The sequence below is a fragment of the Muscardinus avellanarius genome, assembly GCF_963383645.1.
Source record: "Muscardinus avellanarius genome assembly, chromosome: 7".
Classification (NCBI taxonomy): Eukaryota; Metazoa; Chordata; class Mammalia; order Rodentia; family Gliridae; genus Muscardinus; species Muscardinus avellanarius.
This window is the reverse complement of record NC_137793.1, coordinates 36,595,833-36,613,154: the sequence shown is the minus strand read 5'-3', so window position 1 is coordinate 36,613,154 and position 17,322 is coordinate 36,595,833. Positions and strand designations below refer to the sequence as shown.

Genomic DNA, 17,322 nt, shown 5'->3' with positions numbered 1-17,322 from the left:
TGGGCATACAAACTTTAAGATCATTCTGTGTGTGTGTGTGTGTGTGTGTGTGTGTGTGTGTGTGTGTGTTGCTGGGATGGAATCCAGGGCTATTCTATGTTTGAGCTATACCCCAAGTCACATTTAATTTTTTTATTTTGGAACAGGGTCTCACATGAGAGCCTCACTAAGTTGCCAAGGCTGGCTTTTCACCTGCACTCCTCCAGTCTCAAGTGTACACCACCATACCTGGATAGTTCAGCTTTAATTATTGGGTTGTATCTAGAGTTGTCAAAACTATATGTTTGTAATTTATTTGGAAATCAGCTTCTTTTTTTTTTTTTTTTTTTTTTTTGCTCTGTACCTATAGCATTCTGAAAACCTTTTTTGTTTTGTTTTGTTTTGTTTTTTAATAAAGGACAAGACAGTAAAGTAGTGGCACTTGCTCTGTCCCATATGGTGTTCTCTTATTAGAGTGGACAGCTGAGAGAGGGTTGTGAAGAGGAAAATCAGGAAAAGTAAATGCCCAAGACATCGATAATAACTGAATTGTTCAGCACTTTCTGTGGTGCTTGATAAAAAGCAGTTAGTCTCAGTATGCAGACAGTGTATCATTAGCTCTGTGCCTCCATCAGACTTCATGGTTGTGAAGAAAACACCTGCTTCCTCTACTTATTCTCACCACTCAGTGTGACATTCAAAAGAATGCTCCCTTTCAACTAAAAGAATCAAAAATAAAAGCTACAGATTGAAATAGGAACCAAGTTTGATGCTTTAATCTCTCTGATAACTTCTCCACGTGCATTTCAGTGTCCTTAGTGAAGCATAACTCGCAAAGAGCTTGACAGATAAATTTCAGTTTTCTTAGGGGTCTTTGTGTTTTTAGTGGTACTAAGGATTAAACACAGGGAGTTCTATCACTAATCTATATCTCCAGGCTCCTTTTCTACATTTTGTTTTGAAACAGGGTCTCATTAATTTACCATTGCTGACCTCGAACCTGTGATTCTCCTGTCTCAGCCTCCCAAGTACTGGTATTACAGGCATGTGCCACCAAACCTGGCCTTAACTTGATATTCTTGCACCCCTTGGGAACTACTTTTGTTTTCAGATGTATACCAGATTAAAACAATTGAAAAATCAAAGGATTGACAAATTGCTCATTTAATTGTAGCTATATAGTATTCAGCTTACAGATATTACTATAAAGCCATGAACTCCGATGATTCATTGCCAAGAATCGATTACTATCTCAGAAGTACTACTTATGAAGTCAAGATGCTAAAATAATATCAGTAACACTACTAATATGCTGTTCAGCAATTTTCAAAACTCTCGATCACACACACTTTGTGTGTGTGTGTGTGTGTGTGTGTGTGTGTGTGTGTGTGTGGTACTGAGGATGGATCCCAGGGGCGTTCTACCTCCTAGCTACACCCCTCAGCCCTATTTTTTATTCTTTATTTTGAAACAGGGTCTCACTGAGTTGCAAAGGGCCTCACTAAGTAGTAGCCAAGGGTGTCCGCAAACCACAATCCTACTGTTCCAGCCTCCCAAATGCTGGGATTACAAGTGTGCGCCACCACACCCAGCTCACACTCTTACTTTTGACACAGAAAATATATTTTTAGACAAAATCAGGTTTGTTTTACTTTAAACCTAAACAGTTATGTAAAATCATTCCAGCTCTGCAATAAAAAGCAGACATTTTTTAAACGCTGCATAAGATGCAACGTTTAAAAATAACATTAATACATATCAGAAAACTCCCGCTTTGCTGCTTTAATTTCTCTTGTACAGTAAACAAAGCTAGTTCATGCTGTTTGAGCATCATTTCTCCTCTTCTGATACTTTCCCTTTTCTTTCTCGTTGTGAAGTTGCTTTAAGGCCAGCTCTTACACTTAATGAGCCCGAACCTCTGCTATTCCACCGCTTTCAGGGACAAGTAAGGATTGGGAAGGAGAAGAATATTTATTGAGAAGAATAATTCAGTTAGGTTATCTTTACTACACCAAAAAAATAAAAAAGCGAAGAAAAACCCTAAAGGTAATTTAAGCACATTGGTGCTTAGAACCTCAACTTTCCACTCCTTCGACATATACATGCCTTTGCTTTATGACTCAAGATAAGTCGCACCTGGCCAATGGTTGTGAATTTCCAGCCTTGGTCAAGTTTAAAGGGAGCAGTGGGCTCAGAGGAAAACTAAATTCTGTCAAGTTATAAAGTCATTGCTGAGAAAAGCTCTTCATTATTTTCGTAATCGTGTTAGAGGAGCTTAGCATCGCTTTCACAAAGCGGACATGGGGATTCTCTCTCACCGCTTGTATATTCTATCCTCTCTAGTTTCTGTTCTTTTCCACTCACGTCAGCCTACGGCTGTGTGCTAATGATACCCACACCTGTAAAGGTGGGGCTGAGACGCTGAAATTGCTTCATATTCAGCTGCGGGCCTTTGGGTTCTCTCTGTCCCCAGGGAGAATTGGACTGGAAAACGGCTTCCTACTGGCTCTGTTCAGGTGTGACAGTGCACTTCTCTCTGTTCTCAGGGTGCCATGGGAGATGTCAGGCCAGCAGCACTGCCTACATTTCCTTTTCACATGACTCCTTGGGCACTCTGCTTTGTTCTTGGCTCGGCTCAGCCAGGAACATGAAAACACATTGATTGCGCCCCAGGATTTTTCTTTCTCAGAAATCCTAATTGTGAGCCCGATTAATGCTTGCTGGGTAAGAAAGATGAGTCAGTGTTAGACAAAGAATGAGCATGCATGGAGAGCCCCTTAATCTCAGAAAATCTCAGAAACAGGTTTTTGGTTTAGTTTTGTTTTGACATTAGAAATCATATACCATAATGTTCTAATGAAAGCAAATTTTACTGGTAGTAATCTAGATTATTTATTTTTTTATTATTCAGAAAAAACACTACCACTGTGCTACTTCCAGCTTATTTTGTTAAGGTAGCAAGACCCTACTTTCTATCAGGTAGAATACTAGTATGTATTATCGAGCGTGGCCTGAGTCCAGACGCCCTAGCTTTCTGTGTAGAGGGCTTTAAGGGAAGGTGGACTTCCTAAAGTCCTGCTTTTCTATTTGGGGCCTTAGACTTTAGAAATCTTGGGTACCACTCTGGGTTCCAATCATATGAATACCCAGTCTGATGCTCTTCCACTTTTTAAAATTAGTGCAATAATTGTACAGAACAATGGGTTTCACTGTGGCATATTTGTGCATGCATATAGTATGCTTTGATCATTTCCACCCACCCACCAGCTCCTATAGCCACTAAACAGCATGACATGGGGTGCTGAGCATAGAAGCAGCACCCTTTGTCAAACTGGAGGGGTTTGGGGGGACAGCAGCATGAGTAAGTTGCTTCTTTTGGTATCAGTTGCATCAAAATTCCATTCAGCCTCTTTTCCAATTGAGACAAGAAATAAGGAAATCAGGCTCTGAGTCCTGCTTCTCAAACTTTATTAGATGTGATTTGGGGCACATCTTTTCCTTTTTCTCTGCATTTCTATAATACTAGGTTGAAGCCAGGCACTGTGGCTCATACCTGTGATCCCAGTACTTTGGGGGCTGAGACAAGAGGTTCATAAGTTCAAGACCAGCTTTGACAACTTAGTGAGACCCTCTATCAAAACAATATATATTAATTTATATATGATATATAATTACATAAAGGAATTTAAACCCAGGGGTATTCTACCTCTGAGCCACACCCCCAACCCTTTTTTATTTTTGTTTTGAAACAATCTCACTAGGTTGTTGAAAGTTTCACTATGTTGCTGAGGCTAGCTACAAACCTGTGAGACTCCTGTCTCAGCCTCCCCAATACTAGGATTACAAGCATGTTCTACCACACCCAGCTAAAATTTATATATATACTTTTTTTTTTTTTTTTTTGCAGTACTTGGGATGAAACCCAGGAGCATTCTACCTCTGAGCTACACCTCCAGCCCTATTTTTTGTTCTTTATTTTCAGTCTCATTGAGTTGCAGAGGACCTCAGTAAGTATCTGAGGCTACCAGTGAGCCATGATCCTCCTGTCTCAGCCTCCCAAATGCTGGGATTACAAGCATGTGCCACCACACCCGGATTATTTTTTAAAGCCTAAGAGTGTAGCTCAGTGGTAGAGTGCCTCTGAGTTCCATCACTAGTACTATAATTGATCAATCAATAAATAAAATTTTAAGGTTGGAAAATTTGGCCTTTAAGAGTGCATCCAGCCAGGTGTGGTGGCAAACGATTGCAATCCCAGCACTTGGGAGGCTGAAACAGGAGGATTGCACAGGTTAGAAACCAGCCTGAGCTACTTAGTGAGGCTCTCAGCAACTTAGTGAGACCCTGTTTCCAGATAAAATATAAAATATGTCTGGGAGTATAGCCAGAAGGAAGAGGAGCCCCTAGGTTTCATCTCCAGTACCACAAAAAAAAAAAAGAAAAATAGAAAAAAAAAAAAGAGTGTATCCAATTGTATCATCTAGGATTTGTTGTTGTTGTTGTTGTTGTTGTTGTTGTTGTTGTTGGTACTGGGAATGGAATCCAGGGGCATTCTGCCTCCAAGCCACACCCTCTACCTTTTTTTTTTTTAATTCTATATTTTGAAACAGGGTCTCAACGAGTTGCAAAGGGCCTCACTAAGTAGCTGAGGCTGTCTGTGAACTACAGTTCTCCTGTTTCAGCCTCCAGAATGCTGGGATTGCAAGTGTTTGCCACCATGCCCAGCTGTGATTGTTTATTATTGAAGGCATTTTGTAGGAAAGTTTCATCTGACCTATTCTTTACTACTTCAGATGACTCAAAAGAGTGCCTGCAATTAATAAAATCAGTCTGATCCTTTGATGAGAGAATCTAAGGGAAGTGAGCAATGCTGGCCCAGATTGCCCTTATCTGGGTTTATCAAAGCTTTTTTTACTCCCAAGGTTCTCTGGAGATACCATAACAACCCATATCATAAATGTCTCACCATCATACTACAAAGCTTCTCTTTTATAACCAAGGCAGTTACATTGACCTTCTAGGTTACTTTTAAATATCTTAAAAATTAGTGGTACTACCCAGGCATGGTGGTGCACTCCTGTAATACCAGTATTTTAGAAGCTGAGATAGGAGGATCTCAAGTTCCAGGCCTGCCTCAGCAATTTAGTGAAACCCTCAGCAACTTAAGCAAGATTCTGTTCCAAAATAAAATAGGGCTGGGAGTATAGCTCAGAGGTAGATGGCCCTAGATTCAATCCCTAGTACAATATATATATATTTTAGTGGTGCTGTTGATTAGTGAGACCTTATGTTGCTGTTGATAAGAAAAATCATCAAAGACCTTGACTCAAGTCCATTTAGGTATTTACTCACTATATCACCAGGCTGGGATCACTTGAGCTCTCTGGTAACTCAGCTTTCTCATTCATCTACATAGAAAGATACAACTTGAATGACAAGTAGGCGTCATCAATGAGCAGTGGCCACTGGTAGTGTGGATTAGGACTGTGAAGCCAAGTGTGCAACACAGATGAAAGAATCCCCAAATCACAGGCCTGGCACAGACAGAAAAGGAACATATATGACCCATTTTGAGATCTCAGCACTCTAGAATATTCTCCAGAGGGCCCTGTAAATAGAAAACAAAATGAGAGATGTGAAATTGATCCTTTAAGCCATATAGGGTCCAAATGTTACTGTACATTTATTAGCATCATTAAAATGATGGCTTTTAGAAGAGAAATTAAAGAGGATGTACCTACCTCTGTCTTTTCTATTCAAACCCAAATTCTCTGGTACCTCCTTGGTCAGAATATGTTATCTGTGGCCCTCCGGAGTCAAAACTTTCATTAGTTCTCTAAGTGATGGGGGTGGGACGGATAGGGTAGATTTCAGGGGAAGTGGGGAAAGCTCTGTTCTAGCAGACACAGGAGAGCGCTGTTATGGGAACAAAAGCCGGGCCAGGAGTGTTCTTCACTCTGTGTGGGCAGCTGTCTGCTGCAGCCCGGTAGGGCCAGCTCTGGTGAGAGACTAGATCAAGGCTATTTGCATGCCTGCTTTCAGGATATTAAGAGAAGTTTTGTCTTCCCATTCAAAGTGAAAAGCAGATCAGTGCAATCATGCAGAAAACTTACTTTTAAAAAGAAAGAAAGAAAAAAAAAGAAGACAAAGGCCCTGCTTTCAATAAGTGCAAATTTTATGTTCTCTAAAGTATAACAAAGACATCTTTAGAAAAGATACTTTAGTGTTTTAGTGGAGTGTTAAAGTTTTCCCATATGTGTTTCAAGAAATAAGGACAAAGGCAGAAACCATTATTATATCACAAGCACAATACTGGGCACTATCGTGTTATATTATTTGAGCCCCACACCAGCTCTATGAAACCAGATCTATAGCTTGGAGATATCATGGGCCTGGCCCAATTTCTCATGGCCAGTAAGTGACAGTCTTACCTTATAATCCGAGGCTATGATTCAAAGTGTGTGGAAACACCCAGAAATTTTAAACAGTGCTGGCAACTCTGTATTGAAACTCTTCTATAAATAGTTCCCTGATTAATTCTAATTCCTATTGACTTAGAATAATGTAAGCCATTCAGCAATATGATACAGATAAATATTTTCTTTTCAAAACATTACACAAATCCATGATTTCCTCCCTCTTTTCCACCCCGTGGGAGAAGTAGGAAAAAGGCAAGGTAATAGGAATTTACCTCCAAGCTACGCAGCCTTCTTATCCTTTCCGTAATCACTGAGGAGAGTCCCCAGTTACTAAGGAGACCATAACAGACTCCATTAGGTTCCAGCACACTTGGGTTGCCTGGCTAGTGAATGCCAAAAGAGCAAAGGAAAATATTATCATTGCTGAAATCATTTGATGTCAATGACTAATAAAGAACATGTTGGCAAATTGAATTTTTTGAATTGCCCAAAGGGCTTGGTTAAAGCTATGAATTAATAGCATAAGGCAGTTCTGTCTAGAGAAGAAAAAGAGAAAAAAAAGACAAACTATTGTTTAACTATTGTTAACCTATTTTTAAAAGTATCTGAATAACCAAAAGGTCCCCAAAGACACATTAGGCAACCAACCAGTTCTCTTACTGGATTTTTAATCTAAACTTAATTTTCTGCTTTTCTTTTCCTTATAGCTAAATAATAAAGTTTGTATCTTTTGAGCCACATTATCATTGAATTCTAAGGATCTACAGGCCTTCTAATCCAGTTTCTCACAAATATCAGAATTGTATTTAAAGTGCCCTTGACAACCATATGGGCCTAAGAGATGCTGAGGGCTATGGAGTCCCTTGGCATGAGTGCTGTACCCTCCAGGGTCTGGAGGCCAGAGGTGGAAAAACTGGGAGTGAGTCAAAGTTGCCATTTCCTCTTGACTCCAGGTCTCAGAGGTTACTATGGGCCAGCCTGATGATGTTCATCCAGTCTGGGCTTGATCATTCCCAGAGCAGGACATCTTTGCCAGGACTCATCCTATCTTGTACAGTTATGTCTCTGATTATTGGTGGATGTTTTCTCATGTTGTGCCAAAACTTTCTTCTTCTGTTTTCTACCCATTGTTCTTTGTGATATCTCTAGAACAACATTGTTTGACTCAACTTCCTCTTTTCGGGAATAGTCCCCTACACAACTGTCATGACTGCCCTGTGTACTGTCCTCTCCAAATGATATATCCTCAGAATTTCTCTTAGATCATAAGACAAACATACAAATAACAATAGAAAGAAGTAGAACAAATTAATACCTGAAGAGAAAGACAGAAAGGTAGTCTGGAAATTTGATCATTTTTTTAAAGTTAAGTTTCTGAAATTAAATGTTGAGGAGCTTGAGGATGTAGTGATACAATGCATATTTAGTGTACATAACCTCAGACTTCAATCTCCAGCACCAAAAAAAAAAAAAAAAAGAAGAAGAGTTGAAGCCAAGCGTGGTGGTGCATGCTTGTAATCCCAGCATTTGAAAAGCTGAGATGGGAGGATCCGGGTTTGCGGACAGCATCAGCTACTTAGTGAGGCCTTCTGCAATTTAGTGAGACCCTGTTTCAAAAATAAAAATTAAAAAATAGCTGGGCATGGTGATGCACGCTTGTAATCCTAGTACTTGGGAAGCTAAGACAGGAGGATCACGCAGATTCAAAGCCAGCCTCAGCTACTTAGTGAGGCTCTCAGCAACTTAGACTCTGTTTTCAAATAAAATATGAAATAGGGCTGAGAATGACAATGTAGCCTGGAGGTAAAGGGCCCATGGGTTTCATCCTCAGAACCACACACACACACACACACACACACACACACACACACACATACACACACACACTACATAAATAAGAATAAAAAATAGGGCTGGGGGGGTAGCTCAGAGGTAGAATGCCCCTGGGTTCTATCCCCAGTACCTCAAAAAAAGAGAAGAAAACACAGAGTTGAAATCTTAACTGATATTGAGAAGCACTGTATCTGTATGCTGGGCTCCTGCATTTTGTCATCATAGTATGAAATAGGAATGTAGACTTCTTCTTAGTTACAAACAACATGCTAACTCCTAGTGATAGCCACAAATTCTCACCAAGTTGCATTTTGTTTTGCCTTGGTTTATTTGCCTTCAATGCCTAATTTGAAGAAAATTACTACAAAAATGCTTATCTTCATATGAATAGTTGTAACATGACTTAAGAATCAAGAATTAAGGAAGAGCCAATGTAAGGAAAGTAAATTGTTGATTCTTCCTTCCCTTCCCCAATATCTTATTATGAAAAATTCAAAGCACTCAGAAACATTGAAATAACCTATACTCAAAACATATATTAAACAAATGTATCATACGATGAACATTTTGCTATCTTCAATGTATCTCAGATCTATTCGTTTTTCTGTCCATTTATCAACCCATTCTACTTTTTGCACATGTTAAGGTAACTTTCTTTCATCAGTATACCTGATCCTCCGCACTTCAACCTGCAAATCATTAGCATTTCTTTTTTGATTTAGTTTGCACTTGCCATGCTTTCTTCCATTCACTCTGCTTTCTCAATTTTTATTTCTTATATTCTTCCTTCCACTTTCTACCCAACAAGTTCTAAGGTAAAAGGAAAATGTAAATCTCTGAATGCGTAATAGTTTTGCGATATAGTCATGAAAGATGGCCATCCAGGGTCTCACGGTGTTCTAACTACCATGTCTGGGATGAATGAGGCTCACCAGAGAGGAGGTGTAGATTAGCATGACAGTTTAATAATTTACCATGAGAAACACAGCTATCAAATGTCCAGACTTATTTCCTCATCAATCTAGTCTCCTCTTAAACTAATCTGCATGGTAGACCAAATTATGAAGGTCTTTCATGAATATAGACTCAGAGGAAAGGAACTAAAAGTCTTCATAGTCTAGAGACAGAGGCCTTATCAGCCTCGATGTTTCAACAGCTGGCTTCATGGTGAAATTTAGATGGGAATGTTAACTACCACTCTAATAGAACTGCCAGAAAAACCAGGCTTCTGACTCGTGGCTCGGTTCGCTGCTAAGCTGGATTGTGTGTGGTGGACCCTGCTGAATTCCACCCTTCAGACTCCCTTGAAAGAAATTTTTGGCTTCCATTTCTTCAAGTAACACACACTTTATTGGGAATGGACTCAGAGACTCATACATGCCAGGCAAGTGCTCACCACTAAGCAACAACCTGTCTTTAAAATTAGAAGTCTGTGTCTATCTAATCCTACTTCTGAAAATTGATTTTATTGGCTTTATTTTCAAAGCCAATAAATGGTTATCTGCCTCTCCCTTTTTATAGTCCAGGGAAGAATAAGCCTTTCCATAGTGAAAAAACACATTCATTTTCCTACCTTGAGATTTATGTCTGACAAGCAGTGTTGTTCATTTTCTGGACTTTCTAATTACCATCCCACAAAGACTTGGCAAGTAAGTTCCCCAGTGGAAAGGCAGCTGCCCAAAAGCAACACAATCTACAGATGTAACCCTTGTCATAACAGACAGCTTCTTCAACACTGCAGACAAATCCAACTTTGACAAATCAAATTTACTTTGAAATCAACAAGAGGAGCTTTCTGGTCACAAAGTCTCAAGGTGAATCCTTTGGCTACACAACAGTTCCCTATTGTAGTTCTCCCAAAGGTTTATACCTATAAATCAGATTATTTTTATAGCTAATATTTTCTATTCCCTTCTGCTTACAAACAATTCTAATCTTGACATTGCCATATGGGGGTACCACAGGAAGTACCTATAAGCATCATCACTTCAGGAGAGCCCCATGCACTTTAGGTTTATTTGAATGCAAGTCACAGTCAACTATTGGGGGAAACATGACTCAGAAAATAGCGTTGATGACTTCACATGTGTCTACTTAAAGACTGGAAAAGAAAAAATAACCTGATACTTGTAGGCATTAGCACCTGGGTGATAAGTGCTAACTGGCAGCTACAGTTCTTCTCTAATGGCCTCTGCTATAAGCAACCTAGCCACAGGCTTCAGCTTCAGATTAAGCCTGTGACGCAGAGAGCGGGCTTTTATTGCTGCAGACTCAAGGGCCTGGCGGGAGCACAGGGACCCTGTGTTGCAGACTCCTGCAGGACTGGGTGTAGATAAGCAGCAGCATTTCCTCCAAGAGGGCTTCCAGGACAATGGGTGTTCAGACGTCATTGATTCCTTTCATTCCTTTTATTCTTTTGATGCGGCTGTCTCTAGTGACAGAAACTATTTATTGATTTATTTATTATTTATTTTTAAGAAACTAAAGCACAAAAAGAAAGTGAAAAAACTGCAAACCGATTTGGCAACAGCTAAGCAAGAGGCTGCCATCACAGTCCTGGAACTCAAAGAGAAGATAAAGACTCTCTGTGAAGGAAAGCCAGCCCCTAGAGGTCAGTATCACCACGTGACACTGGGCAGTCCCCTCATCTGGGATGATGCCTGTAGTTTCATTGGCAACAAAGCAAAAGCAAGGCCACTGTGCTGAGCAGTGTCCCCGGCCAGGCAGCAGCTGGCCTGACCTGGCCTGACCTCCGCTAAGAATGGACAGAGGCAGCACATGAGCCACTAACTCTGGGCTGAATTGACTTTCACCTTAGAGAGGCAGAGAATGAATAAGCTGTGCCCTAAGGGGAAGTCTCCAGAGGTGAAGAGCTGGACTGAAATAGATCTGTGAAGTGTCATTGGACCAGCCGGGTGGCAGCAAGGCAAGGACAGAGCCTAAGAAGGAAGGCTGAAGCCTTGAGGAATGGGGCTCTGGAGTGGGGCCAGGAGCGTGGCTGCGTGTGCAGGCTGGCAGTCTAAGACAGCACAGCATGAGGAGGGAAGAGATTCTTTCTTATCGGTAGACAAATGAACCAGCAAGCAAGCAGGGAAAGCTGGTTGTGGATGAGATCTGGTCAATTCAAAAATGTTTTAATAGCAATACTGGTTTTGATTTGTGTGTGTGTGTGTGTGTGTGTGTGTGTGTGTGTGTGTGTGTGTAGTACTGGGGGTGGAACCCAGGGGCTTTTCTACCTCCAGGCTATACTCCCAGACCTATTTTATACTTTATTTGGAAACAGGGTCTCACTAAGTTGTTGAGAGCCTCACCAAGTAGCTGAGGCTGGCTTCAAACCTGTGCGATCCTCCTGTCCCAGCCTCCCAAGTACTGGGATTACAAGCGTGCACCACCACACCCGGCTTGATTTTATTTTTTTTTAAGACAACTAAGAAGTTATAAACAAACACTAGGGAGAAAAAAAACCCTCTGATTGTCATTAGCAATAATATGAGCTAACACTGCATACCATGCCAGGCGTTTTGCTAAGAATTCCACATAAAATTAGTTCTCAGAATCACCTCTGAGGGAAGTGCAGTTATGGATTCCAGGAGAATAAGACTAGAGATGTTTATCACCTTGCTCAGGTTAGACAGGGACAAGCAATACTTGGGTAGTTAGCACCAAAGCAACAACTTATCCTGCACCAGGGGCCTTTCCCAGCTTTGAGACACTGAGGACATTTTCTCTCTGCTACATAGCAGCAATGTCAACCTTCATTTCTGGCTGGCAGTCCCCCACAAAGCTATAGCTCCCTGGGATAAATGTCTTCCTTTGATGTGTGTCACTCTTGCAAAACAAAGAACATGCTATTGTTCTTAATCTGGTTTCCTTTATTACTCATAAGTAATTCTGGAAAAAGAGGAGCAGCTTGGAAACAAATGGAGGAGAAGGAAGTAGGTGATATGGTGGCTTCAGGGAGGGGGACACTCCTAGAATCCTGACTACATAGCAGAGCTTTATTTTTCTTGTTTTTATTTTTATCAGTGGATTGTAGTTATACACAGTAATAGGGTACAGGATAGTAGAGGCATACATGCACAATCACTCATTTAACCCTTCCCTAATCCACACCCCCATCCCCTCCCCCTCCCTCCTGCTCATGTTTGGCTTAGTGATTGACTTTGGTATGTTTGTGAATATACATCATGTGCGTTAGGAGGTTTCTCTCTTCCCCTCCCATCACTCTCAGTTAGATTGCCTAATTTGCTCATTTAAGGTTTCTCCTTCTTCACCTAGAGTTCCTCCTATGACCCATTTTCTCCCTAGCTTCTGCATATTAGGGAAAGCATCCAATTTTTTACTATTTGTGACTAATCTCACTTAGCATAATGCTCTCTAGTTTAATCCATTTTTCTGCAAATGACATAAATTTGTTCTTTATGGCTGAGTAAAATGCCATTGTGTACATATGCCATAGTTTTGTGATCCATTCATCTGTTGATGGACATCTTGGCTGGTTCCATAGTTTGGCAATTATGTGGCTATAAACATGGATACGCATGCATGAGTTTGATAGTTTGGTTTCCATTCTTTGTGGAAGATACCCAGAAGTGGTATTGCTGGATCATATGGTAACTTCATTCCCATTCTTCTGAGGATCCTCCATACTTTTTTCCAAAGTGGTTGCACTAATTTGCAATCCCACCAACAATGTATTAGAATTCTCACTTCCTCACATCCTTACCAGAATTTGTTGTTGTGATTTGAATGATTGCCATTCTAGCTGGAGTTAGGTGAAATCTCAGGGTAGTTTTGATTTGCATCTATCTGATTGCTAATGATGTTGATCATTTTTCTTATATTTACTGGCCATTTAAATTTATTCTTTTGTTAAGTGTCTTTTTAGTTCACTTTTCCATATTTTTTATTTATTTTTTTTAGTGGTGAGTTTCTTGAGTTCTCTCTATATTGTAGATATTGGTCTTCCATCAAAGGAGTAGTCAGCAAGAATTTTTCTCCCATTCTTGGCTCTCTGTTGAGGCTCTTGATAGTTCCCTTTGCTATAGAGAAGTTATTCAGTTTAATCAAATCCCACATATAGATCCTTCTTTTAATTTCTTGTGCCTTTGGGGTCTTGTTGAGAAAGTTTTTACCTGTGCCTGTGTGTTGAAGTGTTGGGCCTATTCTCTCTTCAAGGAGCTTCAAGCTCACTAGTTTGATTTCCAAGTCTTTGATACATCTTAAATTGACTCTTGTGCAGGGTGAGAAAATTTATTTTCATTTTCTGCATATGGTTAACCAGTTTTGCCAACATCATTTGTTGAAGAAGCTATCATTTTTTAGTGTATGTTTTGGGCCCCTTTGTCAAAAATCAATTGGCTGTAAGTGTACAGATTTGTTTCCAAGTCTTTTATTCTGCTTCATTGGTCTGTGTGTCAGTTTTTGTGCATTACCACGTGCTTTTATTACTATGGCTTTGTAATATAGTTTGAAGTCAAGTATCATGATGCTTCCTTCATGGATCCTTTGCTGAGAACTACTTTAGATATTCTGATTTTTGTTTTGTTTTGTTTTCATTGTTGTTCCAAATTAAGAACTGATTTTTCTATATCTTTGAGGAATGACTTTGGTAATTTAATAGATATTGCATTGAATATGTAGATCACTTTTGGAAGAATGGCCATTTGATGATACTTATTTTACCTATCCAAGAACATGAAAGATCTTTCCATCTTTTAAGGTCTTCTTCAATTTATTATTTTCTTTTACCTCTTTGATTAGGTTGATTCCTAAGTGTTTTATTTTTGTGGGATATTGTGAGTGGAAGTACTTTCTGAATTTCTTTTTCAGTGGATTTATGGTTGGCATACAGAAAAGCTTCTCACTTTTTTAAGATTGATTTTGTGTCCAGACACGTTGTTGAATTGTTGATCAGTTCTATAAGACTTTTGATTGAGTTTGTTAGTTCTTCTAATTACTTCTAGTACCATGTCATCTCAAAATGGGGATAATGCTAGTTCACTTTTCCTATTTGTACTCCTTTAATTTCCTTCTCTTGCCTTATTGCTCTGCCTGAAGTCTCAAGTACTATGTTGAAAAGAAGTGGTGATAATGGACATCCTTGTCTTGTTTCTGTTTTTAGAGGAAACTCTCATAATTTTTCTCCGTTTAATATGATGTTAGCTGTGGGTCTATTGTATATTGCCTTTATAATGTTGAAGTATCTTTTTTCATTCCAATTGTCTGCAGTGCTTTTAGCATGAATGGGTGCTGGATTTTATCTAATGATTTTTTAGTGTCTATTGAAATGATCATGTGATTTTTGTCTTTGGTTCTATTTATATTATGAATTACATGAATTGTTTTTCATATGTTGAACCAGCCTTGCACCTATGAGATGAACCCAACTTGATCATGTTGTATAATTTTTTTTATGTATTTTGAATGTGCAGTGCTAGTATTTTATTTATCAGTTTTGTGTGTATATTTATGAAGGATATAGGTCTATAGTTTTCTTGAGCTGTCTTTATTTTACTTTGGTATTAATGTGATGTTGGCTTCATAGAATGTACTTGGGAGAGTCCCATTTCTTTCTTTTTAATGGAAGAGATTGAGTAGTATTGGGATTAGCTCTTCTATAAACATTTTTATAAAATTCACTTGGGAAATCATTTGGTCCTGGGCTTTTGTTTGATGTAGGTTCTTTATTGCTGCTTCACTCTCTTTGAGTGCTATTGGTCAGTTTAAAATTTTTTTTGAAGATTTAAAGAAGTTTATTAGAAAGATAGATATATAGAAAATAGAAATACAGCTCCATACCAGACTGGCATGGAGGGGTGACTCGAAATGAATACGCCCAGTTTAATTTTTTTAATTTCTTCTTGACTGAATTTAGGAAGGTTGTATGTATATAGAAATTTGTCAATTTCTTCTAGATTTTCTATTTTGTTGGAGTATAGTTTTTCAATGTAGCTTCTGATAATCCTCTGGATTTCCATGCTATTGGTGGTAATATCTCCTTTTCCATCTCTTATTTTAGTAAAGCTTTTAATATAATTTTAGTCTTCATCATCAGTTTTGAATAGTAATTTCCCAGGATTCAAATAGCATCTAACACTGTCACATTGAAAAGAGTAGAGAATATTTCCCATTTAGAGATATGTAATCTAAGACAGAATAGCCAGATTTTCAATTGGTTGCATGAGAAGAAGGTGGCAATAATCTTAGAATACATTGGAGCTAGTTCTCCAGCTTGAGAGAAGCTTTCAACTTCTCAACTATATACTAAACCTAGTGCAAAAAAATTATCATTGCAAGATATCTAATTCTAATTACTTTCATTTTTACAAAAAATAGCATCATTTATTGTCTAATGAGAGTTTTGTGTCTTGGATATTTTGGTAAGTCAAAATCTGATTGATACTGAAGTGCTAGGATTAATGATTTAGGAGAGGCAGAAAAAAATAAATCCCATCTTGATTTGCCCATTTTTCTCTCTATTTTTTTAAATTACCAGTATGGGAGGAAAGAAACTTATAAAAGGGTATACTTATGAACCACAAAAAATAAATAAAATAAAATTTGAATGTAACTAGCCATTCTAAGGTCCATTGTGGATCAAAACACTGACCCTCTTTTGGACCCACATTGTGGTTCTCTTACTGCTGGAGAAATTGAATCACTGGACCAACACAGAGCACTAATGTCTTAAATATTTGCAAATTCTTATTCTCCTCTCAGCCTCACCCTGAATTTGACAGTCCAGGAGGTTGTAAAGGTCATTAGAGCCCCAGAGTAATATTAATTGGCATTCTCAGATCCATGGTCACCTTGCCCTACCTTTCAATTTACTTCAAAATAGTCTTTACCACACAATGACTCTTATTTAATCACAGAACAATTAGGGCCGACACACCCACACACACATATTTCTGTACCTAAAATACTACCCCTCCCCAAGGTATTTTGTGTCCTTTTACAATGTGTTTGCTTTGGGTTCTCAGACCTTTGTTTGTAAAGGACAGATGTTCCAGTCATCATAGCTCAAGGAGAAGGATGATTTATTGGCACATGTAAACAAACCAGAAAGGGCATGCATTAGACTAAGATTCCAAAACGTCTAAGACCCTGAGTGTGATTCACCTCTGCTTCCTCTGCATTGAAGCTTGATTCTGTTAAGCCAAAGAGTAGAAAAAGCCAAAGACTAGGAAAAGACTAGAAAAATGACTCTAAGCATCTTATCACCTTTTCTTCAGAGAAGAAAGTATTTTTCCACCAGCTTTAGTTAGAAAAAAATTAAGAAAAAACTCTCTCTGGCTTGGGTTGGGTATCCATTCCTGGATATGGACCAATTAATCTCTGGGGCCACAGGTGGGCAACCCTGGTTGGACAAGATTTGGTCATGCACCATCCACTGGGTGGCAGGGTAGAGGGAAGAAAGGGTGGGGAGCGAACCTTCTGAGGAGCAGTTCCTACCAGAAGTAGAGAGCTAGATTAGGAGGAAATTCCTTCCTTAAAGGAAGGGCTAGCCCATAACTGGAAAGAAGATGAATAAAAAGTCTAGCATCTCCGGTGCACTCTCAGGGAGTGATTGAATTAAAATATAATGAAATACTTATTGAGTTATCCATTCCAAAGGCATGTGCACTTTAAATGTAAATTTCTTGTCAGTGAACAAAAAGCCTTTATGATCCAAGAAAAAAAGTAATATAATTTTAGACCTCATAATAGATGGAGAATGAACCATTTGGGGAAGGAATCCCCCAAGTGATATCATGGTCACCTACTTTGAAAGTCTGCCTTAAAACAATTCAGATTTCAAAAAGAGAAAAACGTGTTGATTCTAAGTGACATACCATGTCACTTAAATTAACATAAAACTACTTTTTCATTATAGTTATGATGTTATGCCTACAATTTTAACAAGAAAATTCTTGAAATTTTTCCAAATTAATTAGAGTTCTGTTTTCCCCAACTGTGCAATTTTTTCTTGTTTGCTTAATTTTTCAGCAATCTATATAGGTTGCCATTCAGGTCTTCTGTAGAGAAATGGTCCTGAATATTAGAGATACTTTTAAACATATTAATATTCAAATTAATGAAACAACCA

The 17,322-nt window shown here is 38.9% G+C and overlaps 1 protein-coding gene across 1 annotated transcript in view; it reads left to right on the top strand.

Moving 5' to 3' along the window:
• CCDC192 (coiled-coil domain containing 192) overlaps nt 1-17,322 on the top strand; it is a gene marked incomplete at both ends in the record, with an annotated part of 215,972 nt that overhangs the window by 131,191 nt on the left and 67,459 nt on the right. Inside the window, one exon of the mRNA XM_080698684.1 lies at nt 10,710-10,842. Within this exon, the coding sequence (XP_080554810.1) occupies nt 10,710-10,842 (133 nt within the window). The remainder of the gene's footprint in view (nt 1-10,709; nt 10,843-17,322) is intronic.